This window comes from Castor canadensis, chromosome 11, assembly GCF_047511655.1.
Source record: "Castor canadensis chromosome 11, mCasCan1.hap1v2, whole genome shotgun sequence".
NCBI lineage: Eukaryota > Metazoa > Chordata > Mammalia > Rodentia > Castoridae > Castor > Castor canadensis.
The window spans coordinates 18,973,087-18,989,879 of record NC_133396.1 but is presented as its reverse complement, the minus strand read 5'-3'; the positions used below and the strand labels follow the sequence as shown (position 1 = coordinate 18,989,879).

The following is a 16,793-nucleotide window of genomic DNA, read 5'->3' as shown; positions in this document are numbered from 1 at the left end:
GAGAGACTGGACATAGCCAATAGAAGTGCTGGGATGAAGCATGAAGTTCCAGTGAGAGTGGGAAATCTGGAAAGGTTTTCCATGAGACAGATGTCCGCACCTCAACCCCAGTTCCCCAATCCGTCCTCCCTATCAATGATGTCTCAGATCATCCCAGGGAGACAGGAAATTTGACAGGAGGAGGCCTTCCAAGCACCTTTCCACAATTCATACAACACTAACAAGTTGCATGAATTTACTAAACAACTATTATTCCCTGAGTTTTGCACTTCATCCTGGGGATAGAGAGATAGCCAAGACCACTCTCTGTCTCACTTCCTAGTGAAAGAAGATGGGAATGAAAATAAACTAAAGCTAAGAAGTGTGCAAATACCCAGACTCCTAAGTGGTCAGTTCTAACTCCAGGGTCTTTCAGGTTAGAGGAAAAGCGATAGGCCTCAATATTGTCAGGCTGGATCAGATTCTAATCCCAGCTTTGTCACTGGGAACCCACTAAGGACCCTAATACAAGTTGCTTAAGTTCTCTGAGCTTCAAGCCCTGTCTGGCCAATGGGACTTTTCAACGATAGAGAGGGACTTGTACAAAGTGCCCAGCACATAGTAAATGTCAAGTGTTTTCTCCCTCCTCTCCCTTTCCTGCTGAGAACTGTAACTTTCCCATGCTGCTGAAGATCCCCTGGTGACAGAACCTGCATCTCTCCCACTGAACTGGAGGCTCTTGAAGGCTGGTTCAGCGTCCCTCAATCAGCCTGCACTATCCGTGACACACAGTATGTAAAAGGCATGGGACTTGGAGTTAGAGCATCTGAGTTCAAGTTGCAGTATAGACACTTAAGGACGATGTGAGCTTGGACCTGCTACTTAACATCTTGAAGGGTCATTTTCGACCCTGTTTTTTATTTTATAAATAAAATAGTCTCACCATTACAGAATGATTGGGAGAAAAAATGAGGTAACGGATGAGCAAGAGTTCTGGAACTTAAGGAGCGGGGTACAGGCATAACCACAGGCAATGGCTACTGGTTTCCTCCACCCAGCTGTTGCCTGCATGCAGAGAGCTCCAACAAGGAGCCTCCTAAAGGCAAAACCTGGCCCACCATCCCTGCCATCTTCCCCAGCTCAGGGCTCTCAGAAAATGAAGCCTTCTCCCCACCAGCATCCTTATCTGCCTTGCTTCCTGGGGGCTGGGAAGATGAACCATCCGATGTTCAGATGAAGAAAGTACCCCCCCCACACACACACACACACACACTCCCAGTCTCTTTTACCCCAATCCCTTGTTGGCTTGTTGCTCAGAATGAGTTCTACTAGCTCCCTTATTGAAACATCTTCAAGCCTCTGCTGGACTCAGATTGGGCTCCTAAGAGAACAGATAGGAAGAAAAAGAGCTCAACTCTGAGAAAGAGTGCTATCCTCAGGAACCCCAATCTGATGGGCTTGCCCTAGGGAGTATCATGTCTAATGGAGTAGACAAAATAATAATGAGCAGTGACCATGTGCATTTCACAACAATCTCATGAAATAGGTGCTATCATCATCCTCTTTTTTTTAAAGACAGGGAAACTGAGGTACATAGTGTTATATAACTTACTCAAAATCATACAGCAAGTAAGTGAGAAAACAGCATGAAAACCCAAGCAGTCTGGCTCCAGTGGTCATGATTAACCCTACCCTCAAAACAGCTTTCAGAAGCATTCTACATGAACACCAGTAAGAGTTGGCAGAAGACTGAGGCAGAATGGAAGCTAGGAGTGGGGATCAGGCAGAGGTGACACTATTGTGGGGCTTGGCCCCAGGTTTCCTCTTGCCTTTGCTTCCCAGCTTCCTCTTAACTGTCCTGAACTGTCCACTGTGTCTACATTGAGCCAGGGGCACAGCTCTCCTCCCTGTTGACTGACATCCAGGTCCCAGATAGGACATCCCCATAGTCACCCCAGGTGTAGACTAAGCAATAGCAAATTAGTACAGCTGCCTTCATACACACTGTACTTGAGACACAATCAGGAGAGCCAGGATCTCCATAGAGATCCCACAGTGCATAGGTCTGGTCTAGCCCAGCTCCAGAGCATAGAGCTGGGGTCCTTTCTTCAGGACATGTGGCTGCAGAGGTGAACACCCAGGCAAGGGAAGAAGTGGAGACGGGAGAGCCCATTTGCAGTTGGGCTGGCCAAGATTCGGTTTCATATCTCCAGACCAGTCAGCTCTGCTCCTTGCCAGCCTTGTGACCACTTCCCCTTCCTCAGCTTCAGTTTTGCCATCTGTAAAATGAGGTGGGGGAGCTCACTGACTGATGAAGCCCCCATCCAGCTCTAGCAGTCTAGGAATCTGGGAGCTCTGGTGTCCTTTTTGAGTGATCCAAGGTCTCCCATTGGCATGGTTCCCAACCCTCCAGAGTCTGCACTATTTTCAGGCCAACTGGCACAGACAGTATCTCTTTCTGATTGGTTGAAGGCTGCCCAGAAAACAAGCCAATTAGCTTGTGACAGAAGTGACACCCAGAGAACTGACAAGGCTCTACCAAGAGCACTCAGCTAGCAAGTAATAGAGCAAGACTTGTTTTGAATCCAGCCCTCTGCACCCTGCTGCCTCTGTTGCTTTAGAGCCATGATCAGTGAGCCATGAGCTGAAGACTCAAGGAAGGTGAGGGTTGGCGGCGGGGGGGGGGGGCGGTGGAGAAGAAAGTGTAATCTGGGAGAATATACACCAGACACCTGAAAAAGTAGAGACACATAGAGAATCTGGGCAGACCCAGATGTTGGGACAGGGAGATCACCTGCCCTGTTCCCCAGCACCTGTTGTGTCAGTGAGAAGAGTGCCTGTTTGCCAGAGTACATCCTTGGCCTGACAGATCAGTAGCCCAGAATCAGAGTTCTTTTCCCCATACTCTCTGGAGAGCTTCTAGATCAATTCCTCCTCTCCCAGCTTTGGGGAACACCTACCCCTTAAGAAGACCCCAAAGAGAGCTGGGTGTGGTGGTGGTACACACTTGTAATCCTAGATATTCGGGAGGTGAGATCAGGAGAATCAAGGTTGAAGGCCAGTCCCGGGCAAAAAGTTATCGAGAACCTATCTCAACACACAAGCTGGTAGTGTGCATCTGTAATTCCAGGTATTCGAGAGGCACAGATAGAAGGATGGTGGTCCAAGGCCAACCCCAAGCAAGAATGAAGATCCTATCCAAAAAATAGCTGAAGTCAAAAGGGTCTGAGCCGTGGCTTAAGTAGTAGAGTGCCTGCCTAACAAGCATGAGGTTTCGAGTTCAAAACCCCAGTACTACCCCCCTAAAAAATTTTGAGGCCACCCTGGGCTACACTAAAAAATGTGGGAGCTGGCGGAGTGGTTCAAGTGGTAGAGCACCTGCCTAACAAGCATGAGGCCCTGAGTTCAAACCCCATACCACAAAAAAAAAAAAAAAAGGATTATGTCATGGATACAACTGATTTGAGAAAAGAAAGCTAAGAGGCTCTTGCTTTCATCCTATATAATCTGTACTAGAATATAAAGACCAAGAATTAAAAGGGCAGTAAGATATGGGAGAAGAAGAAAAAAAGATCCAAAAGAGACTCTATCAAGGAGACTCTGAACCCAGAAAGATCCTCAAAAGTGCTCTAGGCTTAGAGATAGCACAGAGGGTCTTCAGACTCAGTAAACTCCAGAGAGGGCACCTGAGATCCAGAGAGATCCCCCAGATGATGCCTTGCCCCTTCCCAAGCAGCACTGGGAGTTCTCAAATAGTGCCAGATCTCTCTTCTGCCACCTTAATTCCATGCCCATACTCACCAGATTGACAAAAAGTTTAAATACTGACATCAGGATGTGCAGTAAGAAGACTCTCATAGGATGCTAGCAAAAAAAAAAAAAATTGTTCAACCACTTGGAAGCACCAATAATTCCATCCCTAGACAGACACACTGGATAAAAATGTGTGCATTCCAAAGCATATGTTCAAAAGTGTTCTTAGAAGCACTATGCATTTAGAATAACCCAAAGTGCAATAAATAGAATAGCAAATCTGTATTTGTTTTTTTTCCTTTTTGGGGAGGTGGAGGGCAATACTGGGGAATGAACTCAGGGCCTCACACTTACTCGGCAAATGATCTCTCACTAAGCTATGCCATTAGCCCATTTGTTTTCATTTTGGCTTTCAGATAGGGTCTCAATAACTTTACACCAGCTGACTTCAAACTCCAGATTCTCCTGCCTCTGCCTTCTAAGTAGCCAGGATTGCAAGCATGTACCACCAAGCCCAGTCATAAATCTGTATTTAAATAAGCTATTGCTATACCCAACAATATAGATATGAGGGGAGGGAGATGAGGGAAAATGATGGTGGGAATGAAACTAACCAACGTACATTGTAAGCATATATGGAAACGTCACAATGAAACCCACTGTACAACTAACATATACTAATAAAAATGCTTTTTAAAAAATACAGATGAGGGCTGGCAGACTGGCTCAAGTGGTAGAGTGCCTGCCTAGTAAGCACAAAGCCCTGAGTTCAAACCCCAGTACCACCAAAAATGATAAAAGGATTTAAATTTTAAAATACAGATGAGTTATATGTTGATCAAAAGATCACTATTCTTTGACTCTATGTAAAATTCAAAAATAGGCAAATCTATGTTTTTAAAAATCAGGCTAAAGATTACCTTTGAGAAGAAGGATAGAGATAGTCTTGTGGAATAGGAATAATATTTATTATTTAGTTACATGGTTTATTTACTGTGTGAATATTCAGTGTGAAAAACATACTTTTCTATATGTATGTTATACTTCAGTTTTTTTCATTTTGGTGGAACTGGGAGGTTGAAGTCAGTGCCTTGTGCTTGCTAGGCAAGAGCGCTTTAATTTTTTTAAAGAAAAATGATATTTTTTTAGAGTGCTGACTTTTTTTTTTTTCTTTATTTTCTTACAGTGCTGGTGATTGAACCTGGGTCCTTGCACAAGCTAGGCAAGCCCCCTACCTCTGAGTTATATCCCAGCCTAGAGCTCTGATTTTTAAGTCAGCTTACCTGTGCTGGCTTCTGGATGTTAGCCTGTGCCTCAATGTCCTCATCTTTCACACTAAGGATAGTTATGGTGATTAAATGAATAGTCTGTATAAAATGCTTCAAATGGTGCCCAACACAGAGTAAGTGCCCAGTGAGTCTTAGTTATTACCTATGATAGCGAAGTGAGTGAGATTCAGAGTCTGCAGCCAAAATGCCTGCACCAAATCCTGGATTTGCCATTAACTAGCTCTGTGACTTTGGCAAAATGGCACCCTCCCTCTGTCCTCAAATGCCCTTAGTTGTAGCTGAGGATTATGTCAGCCCAGCCTGATGGGGCTATGCAAAGCCCTGCTGAAACAATGTGCCTAGAGCATTTAACACTGTGCCTGGGACAGAGTCCATCTCAATACATGTTAGTCATTATGACCACTGAAACCCACGTTATAGATGGAGCTCCAGGCAATAAAAAAGACCTGCCTAAGGTCACATGCAACTAAATGTGATTTAAACCCACTTGTAAGACAACAGAGCATGTGCTCTGCTCACACCCAGCCTTTGGTTGACACCACACACACACACACACACACACACACACTTCCAGAGGCACCACAGTGTTGGAGTGTTTTCTTCAAACCCAAACAGCACCTCTTCCTCCTACCAAGCCGCATTGCTATTATTGAAGCCCCTGCATTTCTAGTAGCATTGGTCAGGGTCTGTGTTCCCAGAAGCTGCTGTGTCTTCCCTGAGATCCAGCTGCAGCTCCAACCTCAAAATTCTAATACCCTTAGTAAGGTGGGGTGGGGGGAGGATGACGCCCTAGAGCCCAGATTAACCCCAGCTGTGGGAAGAGCGGGGTCTCAGAGAGAAGCCTCAGTGCCCACCAGGCTTCCTACGGCAGGAGCCTCTTCTGTAGTCAGTCTCCTATAGATCTTGGCCTAAGAGAGGGAAGGATTGTCCTAAAGATGACTATGAGGAATGGAGGGAACTTGAGGGCAGAAGAACAGGGCTGATTGGGCCTAGAAACAAGAATTATCATGCCTAGAAACCCTGATCACATAGTCCCCATGTTCTTGGCCCTCAATGTTTCCAGACACTTGATATTTGGAGACAATAATCCTCCAGATCTATGCAGTCTAATCCTTACCCTACCTCATCATGGTGACCTAAGAGCATCAGAGGCTGTGCCCCAAGTGAAGAAGAAGACCCATGTCTCCATATTGTAATTCACAAGCTATGGGGCAGAGAACCCTGGACTTGCTGTCAGGGCCAAAGATTCTAATCCCAGCCCTGCCCTTATTAGCCACACTCTGTGGGCTTGACTGTTAACATAAAGAACCTCAATTTTCTCATCTGTAAAATTGGAGTGCAGTCTATACTTCATTCCACACTACTGCTGAGAAGGATTAAATGAGGCTATCTCTATAAATGCAGGGCTGCATACACAAGAGAACAGATTGCAAATTGATGGCAATATTATTATGACCCTCTTGGGTCCCTTAATGATTTAGAGTGGGAAGGAAAGAGTACTAGCAAAGGAAAGGCCAAGAGACAGGGACCAATGGAAAGTTAGAGGATGGATAGATGTGATGAAAGGAAAAATTTGGAAAGATGGAAGAGGTTTTTTTGTTTTGTGTTTTTTTGTTGTTGTGTTTGTTTGTTTTGGGGGTTTTTTGTGGTACTGGGTTTGAACTCAGGGTCTTGCACTGGTTAGGCAGGCGTCTACCACTTGAGCCATCCCTCCAGCAGGAAGAGATTTAAAGACAAATATCAACATTATTATGACACTCTTGGGTCTCTTGATCCCATGATGATTTAGAGTGGGAAGGAAAGAGTACTAGCAAAGGAAAGGCAAAGATTCAGAGGGAGTGAAACACAGAGTAGCAAAGAAAGATGAAAAGGCAGAGAAGGATGGATAGATGTGCTAAAAGGAAAAACTTGGAGAGATAGAAGAGGTTTTTTTGGTCTTTGGGCTTTTTGTTTTGCTTTTTGTTTTGATGGTTCTGGGGTTTGAACTCAGAGCTTTGCACTTGCTTGGCAGGCACTCTACAGCTTGAACCAAAGATCCCAATTCAGACTCCCCCTCTCTTCACTCATTCCTTCATTCTTCAAAGGAAGGAATGAAGTAGTAGCTGTCAAGCTGGGTCTCAGAGCCGTATCTATCCACTAGGCCCGCCCCCAGCAGCCCCTCAAGAGTCCTCAGAGGGCAGTGGACTGGTAGATGGGATTTTGCAGCTCCAGGAATCCTCTTCCTCAAATCAGACTCCTACATTGAGAGTCCAAAGTCAGAAGTGAGGAAAAGGCTGACCCCCTGCCCCTACTCCCACCAACAAATGAGATTTCTCACCCATGCTCTTTCAGACCTCTCAGTAATGGGCCCCTACCCAGGAAAATATAAGCAAGCATGACATGAGGGAGAAGAAAAAGGTTCTAAAACCTGAAAAGGTGAAATGGCCAGGCTTCAAGACTGCTTGATTTCAAAGGCACCTGCAGGTTTTTTCCTCTAATGAGAAGAAGACCATCTGCTCCATTGCTAGTCTCTCTGTGCTCTGTACAATTCCCACCTTTTGGCTCCTATAGCTTCTCTCCTTTTCAGATCAAGAGGGAGGAGAATTGGGCATAGCGGTGCCTGCCTGTAATCCCAGGACTCAGGAGGTTATTGTAAGATTTTGAGTTCAAGGCCAACCTGAGCTACACAGCAAGACCGTGTCTCAAAAATAAAAAAATAAAATAAAAAGCCTAAAAAGAGGGGAAGAGAGAAACGCATAAGCAAACAGCAACACTTAGCTTTGGTTGGGACTTTGGGAACGCTGTGGTGTTATCTCCTCTTAAACAGGAGGATCTACTTTCTTCAAATCATTCAATGAAGGGGTCTTATAGATGTAAACTGGCTGGTGGCTATGGCAGTATTATCATCAGGAACAGCTCTCAGATCTGTGTCAGAGGGAAGACACCTAAGTTGTACTTTTTTCTTCCTCCTCCTAGGTCAAGGATTTGGACATAGAGTTCTTCAGTGAAGATCGCCCATGTGTCCATGTGCCATGGTGACCAGGTAAAACACGTTGGGGGTGTGCATTCAAGTAGCCTGAGGATCATAGAAATACTCACTCTACTTCTGCCTCCCTATTCTGTTTGTTGGGGTTTTTTGGCAGTGTTGGGTGTCACACCTAGGGACTTATGCATGCTGAGCAAGGGCTCTACCACCAAGCCTGTCTCCTCTTCTTGATGGGAGAAGCCAAGACAGCAAAGAAGTCCCAGCTCTGACCTCTGCTGTCAGATTGGAGGGCTCTGGCTTCCCTGTCTCACACCCTTTACCACTTCCACTCTGTGTGGTATAAAGGAAGGATGTGGCAAGCTAGATAATCACTGTGAGGGGGCTGTTAGGGGCTCATTGTTATGATTACCTAGGTTTTGCTGACAAAGCCTCCAGCAGGCATAGACACCAACTCCGAGCTCTGGCTCTAGAAGCTGCCATTATCAGCCACTGGTGCTAGAAAGGGGCAGCAGACCAGCCATGCCAGTAAGCCAAGACATGGCGGGGGGGTCACATAAGGAGTGAAAAGAATCAGAGACTGTTTTAGTCCCTTTTGTGTTACCATAACAAAATACCTAGAACTACTGGACATAGTAAAGAGGTTTATTTGACTCACGATTCTGATGGCTGGAAGGTCCAAAACAGCATGATGCCAGCATCCTGGTGAAGGCCCCCTTGGCTGCATCATGCATGGTGGAAAAACAGACAGGGTAGCAGCTACCTTAAGAAAGGGTCAAGTGTGTGTGGAGGGGCCTCACTTCATAACAACCCACTATTGGGAGAATCAATTCCATCCTAGGAAGACTGCATAATTCCTCCCAAGAATGGTGCCCCTGCAACCTAATTTCCTTGTACTAGGCCCCACCTCTTAAAGGTTCTGCCACCTTAACACAACCATACTGGGAACCAAGCTTTTAACACATGAACTTTTGAGGGACATAGTCAAACAGTATCCAAATCATAGCAAAGGCCATATTCTACCTCCCCAAATGCCATGGTCCAACCCCAATAGGCTTGAGCTCCTATGTGGTCCTAAGGCTTCAAAAATGCAGGCATACCCTGATTTAAAACTGTTCAATGCATATAAAGTCATATTTGGTATTACACAGTGTTAGAAATAGAAGGGCCCTTCACGATCATTACTCGGGGGATTTAAAAAAAATAAACTAGGGACTGAGGGTCTTCTATCCCCAGCATTACCAAAAAAATTAAAAGCCTAAGTAGTAAATACTGGTTTCCTGTTTTTTGTTTTGTTTTTGTTTTTTGGAGGTACTAGGGTTTGAACTTAGGGTTTGAATGCTAGGCAGGCTCTATACCACTTGAGCCACTCTGCCAGCCCTCCATGTTTCCTGTTTTTAATGAAATCTTAGAACCCAGGACATAAGACAATGAAAATAGAGCTGCTCTGGGTTGGAGAATCTGGGCCTCACTTTCCCACAAACCCCGTCACCAGCTCTCTAAGACTCTGTGGAAGCTGGACATGATTAAACACACTTATAATCCCAGCATTCAGGAGGCTGCAGCAGGAGGATCTTGAATCAAGTCCAGCCTGGAATACATAACAAAACTCTATCTCCAAAAAAAAAAGACTCTGTAGAATACATTTTGCAACCCACTCTCTAGCTGGATTGCCTATACTTCAGTTTATAGATGGGGAAACTGAAGAAATGAGGACTAGAGAGAGGAAGTGATTGACCCAAAGTCATGCAACTAGCAACAGCCAAGCTGGGACAAGACTTTTCACCATAATGCACTAACACTGTCCCACAGCTTGATTCAAAAATTTTATTTTTATCAAGCTCTTTTTTCTATTTTTTTGTCGGTACTGGAGTTTGAGCTCAGGGCCCCATATTTGCTGGGCAGGTGTTCTACCACTCAAGCCATACCCTCTTGCATTTTTTATTTGATTTGGTTATTTTTGATATAGGGTCTCACTTTATGCCCAGGCCAGCCTGGATCACCATCTTCCTATTTGTGCTTCCTGTGTAGCTGGGATGACAGGCACACACCACCACACCCAGCCATTGATTGAGATGGGGAACGGGGTGGGGGGGTGTCTCACTAATTTTTTGCCTAGGCTGTCTTCAAACAATGATGCTCCCCATCTCTGCCTCCCAAGTAGCTAGTATTAGAGAAGTGAGCCACTATGCCAGTGTTTTTATAACGTTCTTGCATTGAGATTCCTGCTAAGAATCTATCTCTCTACAAAGTTACATTCTCACACAAACTTACATAGACAGGTGTGTCTGCCTTCAGTGAGTAGGGGAAAAAGTGATAAAGACACACTTGGACAGACACTGTCATGTTGGCAAAAGGTAATGAACACAGAATTAGCAAGATCCCTAATTACTAAGGGAAATACTTTAAAGTTTATTTCAGTGAAGTTTTTCATCAATAACTTTTTTTTTCTTTTTTCTTTGGCAGTACTATGGTTTGAACTCAGAGCTTCATGCTTGCAAGGCAGGCACTCTACTGCATGAGCCACGCCTCCAGCCCTCAGTGAAGTTTTTACATTATTGCCAGTCATTACTGGTCATTGTTTTAAACTGTTCAAATAGAATAAAAGGGAAAATATAAAAAACCCCTCCACCTATATACAGTTCTTTCTAGACATTTTCAATGAATATATAAACATATATATGTATAATTTTATTTACTCAAATGTGATTATGCACTGCACACTATCCTTTACTTCCCTTTTTTTTTTTTTTTTTTTTTGTTGTGGTACTAGGGTTTGAATTTAGGGCCTACACCTTGAGCCACTCTACCAGCCCTCTTTTTGTGATGGATTTTTTTGAGATATTTGCCCAGGTTGGCTTCGAACCGTGATCCTCCTGATCTCTGCCTCCCGAGTAGTTAAGATTACAAGTGTAAGCCACCCGGTGCCTTTACTTCACTTTTTAAAAAAAAACTGAACTGTAGGGCTGTGGAGTGGCTCAAGTGGTAAAGTGCTTGCCTAGCAAGAGCGAGGCCCAGCGTTCAAACCCCATTATTAACAAAAAGAAAAATAAAATAAATAACATAAAATCAATAAATAACTAAACGATGCATTTTATTATTATTCCCTATCAGATGAACTTCATTCTTTTTAATAGCTGCAATCATTCCATTCCATAGTTCTTTCCTATTAAAAGCAATATTGGAATAAATAATCCTTACAAGCTGGGCCCCAGCCACTCAGAAGGCTGAAGCAGGACGATCACTTGAGCCCAGGAGTTTGAGACCAGCCTGGGCATCATAGCAAGACCCTGTCTCAAAAATAATAATAAATAAAATTAAAAATAACCCTGCACATCTACCTTTGCACAATTGTGGAATTGTGTTTATTATTCGTAGAAGTTAAATGGCTGAGTTAAAAGGTATGTACATTTTTAAAATTTTGATAGATACAGGAATGCCAGACTATAGAAAGAAATTTCTAAAGAGTTCAGGATTAATCTCTGACCCTAAGCTTCTCCCCTGTGGATCCTCCCTTACTTTCCTTCAAGCGCTGGTGGTCCTTTACCTCCCTTTGCCACAAGCCAGCCAGAGGCTGAGCTCTGTGGGAGACTTGGGGTTTTCCTGACCTCCTCCAACCCAAGGCTGGGATCCCAAGTTTAAAAAGACTGACCAGACCTTGCCAATGTTTTTTTTCAACCACAAAGTAAACAGAGCCTCTTTGTCCTGACTTAGTCACCTGAGCACCCTGGCACTGTTTCAGCCTCACCAGGAATTCCCAGTGGCCTCCAGCCTAGCCACCTTCAAACCAATCCAGAGCCATATTTTCAGTCCACCTCCCTTCCACTTGGTCAACCCATAAAAGGAAAAAGACACTGCTTTCCCTCAGGGAGCTCCTAGATAGATGATAGAGACACCTTCAGGACCTCCTGTCCCCCTGCCCCTGAGCAAGGAGACCAGAAACACACACCACCCAGGAGAAAACAGCCAAAGAATATTTATTTTAAAAAAAAAACAACAAAAAAAAAAACCCTCAAGAGCCAGGTATGATGGTACATGCCTGTAATCCTAGGATTCAGGAGGCTGAGGCAGGAGGATCAAGAGTTCAAGGCCACCTTGGGCTATAGTGAAATTGAGGCCAAGCTGGACTACATAAGGAGACCCTGTCTAAAAAAAATAAAAGAAGACTGGAAGCAGTGATTCACACTTGTAACCCAGCTACTCAGGAGGTGATCAGGAAGATAGCAGTTCAAGACCAGTCCAGGCAAAAAAGTTAGTGAGACTCCCTCATCTCAGTCAATAAATTAGGCATGGTGACAATGTACCTGTTATCCCAGCTACTTAGGAGGCCAAAGATAGGAGGATTACAGTCTAAGTCCAGTCCGCAGCAAAAACTAGAGATCCTACCTGAAAATAACTTAAGCAAAAAGGGCTGGGTGGGAGGAGTGACTCAGGTGGTAGAGCACTTGCCTAGCAAGTGAGAGGCCCTGAGTTGAAACCCCATTCAAACACCAACGAAAACAAAAAAAGCAGCTCAGGCACATATGCAAATACACTCCAAAAGACTTGAGTGAGTTTCAAGTTTAAAAAGAAAAACTGTTGGAGAAGACTCCCTGGGGAGAGGGGAATTTTGAACCGGTTTTGTACTTGGACTCACCATTCTTTTTATTTTGGGAGAGAACTGGTTGAGCTCAGGGCCTCACACTTTCTAGACAAGCGCTCAACCACTTGGAGCCACTCCGCCAGTCCTTGAATGGATTTTGGAGAAAGGGATTTGTAACACTAATGGGAAAGAAAGTACTAGAAATGAGCAAACTACTAAGGGCAGGCATATTTTGAGCACTTGCTATTTGCCAGGCAATGTTAAGCACCTTACCTGCGGTTTTCACCCTGTGAGGAAAATCATTTTAGGTAAATGAAAGCACTTAGGCTGACCTGCCCAAGCTCACATACCTGGCAAGTACATAAGCACCCCTACAGCTGGGGGTAGGAATGGGGTAAAGTCTGGATAGCTAGTTTGGGCCCCTGCAGAGCTGGGGAGAGGAGGGATAATGAGTGGGACAGCTTCTCGACCCTCCCCTACTGTCCCCTGGAACTGTCGCAATGCTTCTTGCCTCCCTTCTTACACTTGTCTCATGTAATCCTCAATAACTGAGATAATACTATTATTATTCCCACTTTATAGCCGAGGAAACTGAAGCACTGAGAACCTTCCTCACCAACGTGACCTGCCCAGCAAATTGAAAGGCTGGATTTGAGACACAAACTGAAGTAGTCACGAATGAAAGGAAGTGGTTCAGATGGAAGGAGTGGCCAAACTGTGCGGTTAGTTTCTCTACCATCTTTTTAGAGCAAATAACATTGTTTTTGTCGTTTTAACACGTGGACTGACAAAGAAAATATAAATCGACTCAAACATATATATGTTGGAGTAATAAAAAGCTTCGGCCTTTGGCATTTCCTTGTCAAGTGTGGAGTTGCTCTGGACTGCAGAGTTCGCAGGGGAGAGCAGAAGTCACAAGCACTGAAACGGGCCGGGGTCACCTCACGCGCGTCTGAGGAAAAGCGTTCGTCCGGGACCGCCCCTCGCCCATCTGCTCCTCAGGAAGCCACAACCCAAAATGACTCCGTTTATCCGTAAATGGGATTTGAATGTTGCCCTTTTACTTTCCATGGCCTTCTTACACCCTTCCATGACCAAAACCAACAACATAACTTTTTTCTTTGGAAATAAGTTATTGGGGTGGCGAGCGTGGGGGGTGGAGGTGTAAAGAGAAGGCACAAGCCAGAACTTGTTTCTTAACCATATGCCAGGCTGTCTATACAGAAAGGCGACACTGTTTTCTCAGAAAAATGGGAGATTTGTTTTTTGTTTTAATTTCAGGGATCTGAGCAACAAATATCCTTTTCTTCTTCTTTTTACTAGGATCCGCATTTCAGACAAGCCATCCCACTCCCACCGCTCCAGGTCTTTCACAGGTTTTCACCACCGAGAGAACAGATGACCCCTTCTCATTGGCCATACTTCCTGTCAGTCTTGCTGCTATGACTCCCCAGTGGTGCGTTTTTGAAAACCCTCTAGTCCCGCCTCCCTTGCCTAATTGGTTCATTCGAACGGGCCAACCTCCTCAGCCGGTCATTGGTGGATATAAAAGACCAGCTACAATTGGTTCTTCTCGACAGAGCCGGTGAGAGCGAGTCAGTGATTGGTTTACAGACTTTGGGCGGGCTAAGCGAAGGTTCAAAAGAAACTAGAAGCGCTCTCCTAACCGACGCGCGTCTGTGGAGAAGCTTCTTGGTTCGGACTCGTCTCGCGGGTCCCACCGGTTTAGTCGCTTTCGGGGTTCTCGAGCCCCTTCACGACCGTCACCATGGAGGTGTCACCACTGCAGGTATAGCTGGCGGAAGGGAGTCGGGTGGTAGCCTCGGCGCGGTAGGAGTGAGGCTTCTGGGCTGTGATCTGAAGGATCACGCGACTGTCGGGGAACCCATCTTTTGCGCGTCGACCCCCATCTCCTGGGCCCTGAGGGATTGCGGACAGGGTGAAGCTGCTTGCGGTGTCGCGGTGAAGTATGACCGGGCAGGCGGCTTCCTGGGTGTCGTTTGGCTGTTGGTGAGGCGGGGTTCAAGGCGTCCGGTATTCTAGGGGTCCATGTGTGACTCCTAGGGAGCCCCGCCCGCGGGCTGGAGGTCGCCCATCTTGGAAGGTGCGGGTTGTGGCCCCGTTTCCCACTGAGGAAGTGGCCGACCCCAGTGGCTCGGAAAACGTCCTCGCGGAGTTGCTGGCGTTAACGAGCCCGAGGGCTTGGGCGGATGGCGCCCGCGTCACCTGTCGGGGCGCCCAGCAGACGCGTGTGCGGGAGTTTAATCGACCATGGTGCACCGGGCCACATAAAATGTCTATTTCAGCGACACCTGGGGACCTTAAAATCCCATGTTTGTTCAAGACCGTGAAATTACCTACTCACATTGCACATCGCGAGGATGCAGTGCGTTGACGTGTTCATCGCTTCTGGTAGACTGGTGATTAAAAATCCCTTTTCAACCCCCCCTTTTTTTTCTTAATGGCCAGCCTGTAAGTGAAAATATGCAAGTGAACAAAAAGAAAAATGAAGATGCTAAGAAAAGACTGTCTGTTGAAAGAATCTATCAAAAGAAAACGCAATTGGAACACATCTTGCTCCGCCCAGACACCTACATTGGCTCTGTGGAATTAGTGACCCAGGTAAAAACCAAGCTTTTCAACATCTGTCCTCGTAGAAACTGCTGCATTTTAAATAACTATTTATTGGAAAATGTTCAGTTTTATTAGCATAAAGAAAGAGAAAGTTACCTGTGTGTTAAGAGGCGGGTGGGTGTTTTCCTTCATTGAACACAATCAGGAATGCCTGTCAAAATCGGCCCTCTGAGCAGCTCCCCAGACCTGGACATGCTTCGGAGCCCAGCTGCCATGTGTCAGGTGATCGGTTTGAGAGCTTATCACTGGAATGGAGCAATATTTGTACAAAGGCTGAGGAGGACAAGTGAAACAGAAGGCTTCCCTGACATGCAGTGTGCTGCTTCTGTTCACAACTTTCCAGGAACTTCTGAAGTGTGAGATAGAGAGGGCTAACTAGCTTATTTGCCTGTACAAATACACTTCTTTTTATATTTTCATAAACTTTCTTTTCCAGATATAAAATTAGAGAATTTCATTTGTTCTTTGGAGTCTTCCATTATATATCACTACAGATTTTTGACTTCGTAGCACAAATTTTTAAGTTGAGAAAACATGGAGAACTTAGCAATTGGGGATATTTCGTACTATAAATCAAGTGTCAGTAGGTTAAACTACATTGAAGTAAGTCAGAGTTTCAACATCTAATATGATGTGAAGATTTTTTTACATATGAAGCAAATTCTTCTAATTTAAATACCCAAGTGTAAAAATCAATTGTGTTTCTTTAGGTTTACTGATAGAAATTTCTGTAGATTGTATCGCAGAGTGTTATATCACTGTACATTAAAACACAGGACTTCATAGGTTTTGTTACTTGAAGTAGAATAAATACCTACAGAGTTAAAAAAAAAAAAAAAAAAACAAGCTTTTCCAGGTTAATTTTCTGTATTCATTGTCCTGTCACTGCAACTGACCTGACATTCATACATGCATACACACACACACACACATATTGTAGTATTTAATATAGAAGACTTTACAATGACAAACAATAAGTGTAGAATAAAAATAACTGTATTTCTCTGCCTCGTTCTAGCAAATGTGGGTTTACGATGAAGATATTGGCATTAACTATAGGGAAGTCACTTTTGTTCCTGGTTTGTACAAAATCTTTGATGAAATTCTAGGTAAGTAAATTTTTTCATATAAAATCTACCAGTCAAGTTCTTAAGAGGTATAAGTCATACCAAAACCTCCGTCGTCAGAGGTCCTGTCATTTAAAACAATTAGTCTACCTAAGTCCAGGAAGTTGAGATTTTCCCTAGAAACAGTTCTATGACCAAAAATTGCATTGCATTTAAAAATTGCTATAAATTAACACCTTGTTAATGCTACTCTTTTGTTATTAGGGAATATTTTCTATATAGTAGAGCTAAATAATGTGTTTTAAAACACTTTAATTTTTATTTTCAGTTAATGCTGCAGACAACAAACAAAGGGATCCAAAAATGTCTTGTATTAGAGTCACGATTGACCCGTATGTATTAATTTTTTGTTATAGCTCTTTTTTTTTTTTTTTTTTTGGTGGTACTAGGGTTTGCTAGGTGGGCACTCTACCACTTGAGCTACTCCACTAGCCCTTTTTGTGTTGGGTAATTTTGAAATGGGGTCT

General features: G+C 44.3%; 1 protein-coding gene across 2 annotated transcripts in view; it reads left to right on the top strand.

The window, feature by feature from the left end:
• Nucleotides 1-14,195: 14,195 nt before the first annotated feature.
• Top2a (DNA topoisomerase II alpha) overlaps nucleotides 14,196-16,793 on the top strand; it is a 28,104-nt gene continuing 25,506 nt past the window's right edge. For both annotated transcript variants that reach the window (XM_020176322.2, XM_074045677.1), the window contains exons 1-4: nucleotides 14,196-14,354; nucleotides 15,035-15,187; nucleotides 16,218-16,308; nucleotides 16,595-16,658. In XM_020176322.2, the coding sequence (XP_020031911.1) occupies nucleotides 14,334-14,354; nucleotides 15,035-15,187; nucleotides 16,218-16,308; nucleotides 16,595-16,658 (329 nt within the window). In that variant the 5' untranslated portion in view covers nucleotides 14,196-14,333. The remainder of the gene's footprint in view (nucleotides 14,355-15,034; nucleotides 15,188-16,217; nucleotides 16,309-16,594; nucleotides 16,659-16,793) is intronic.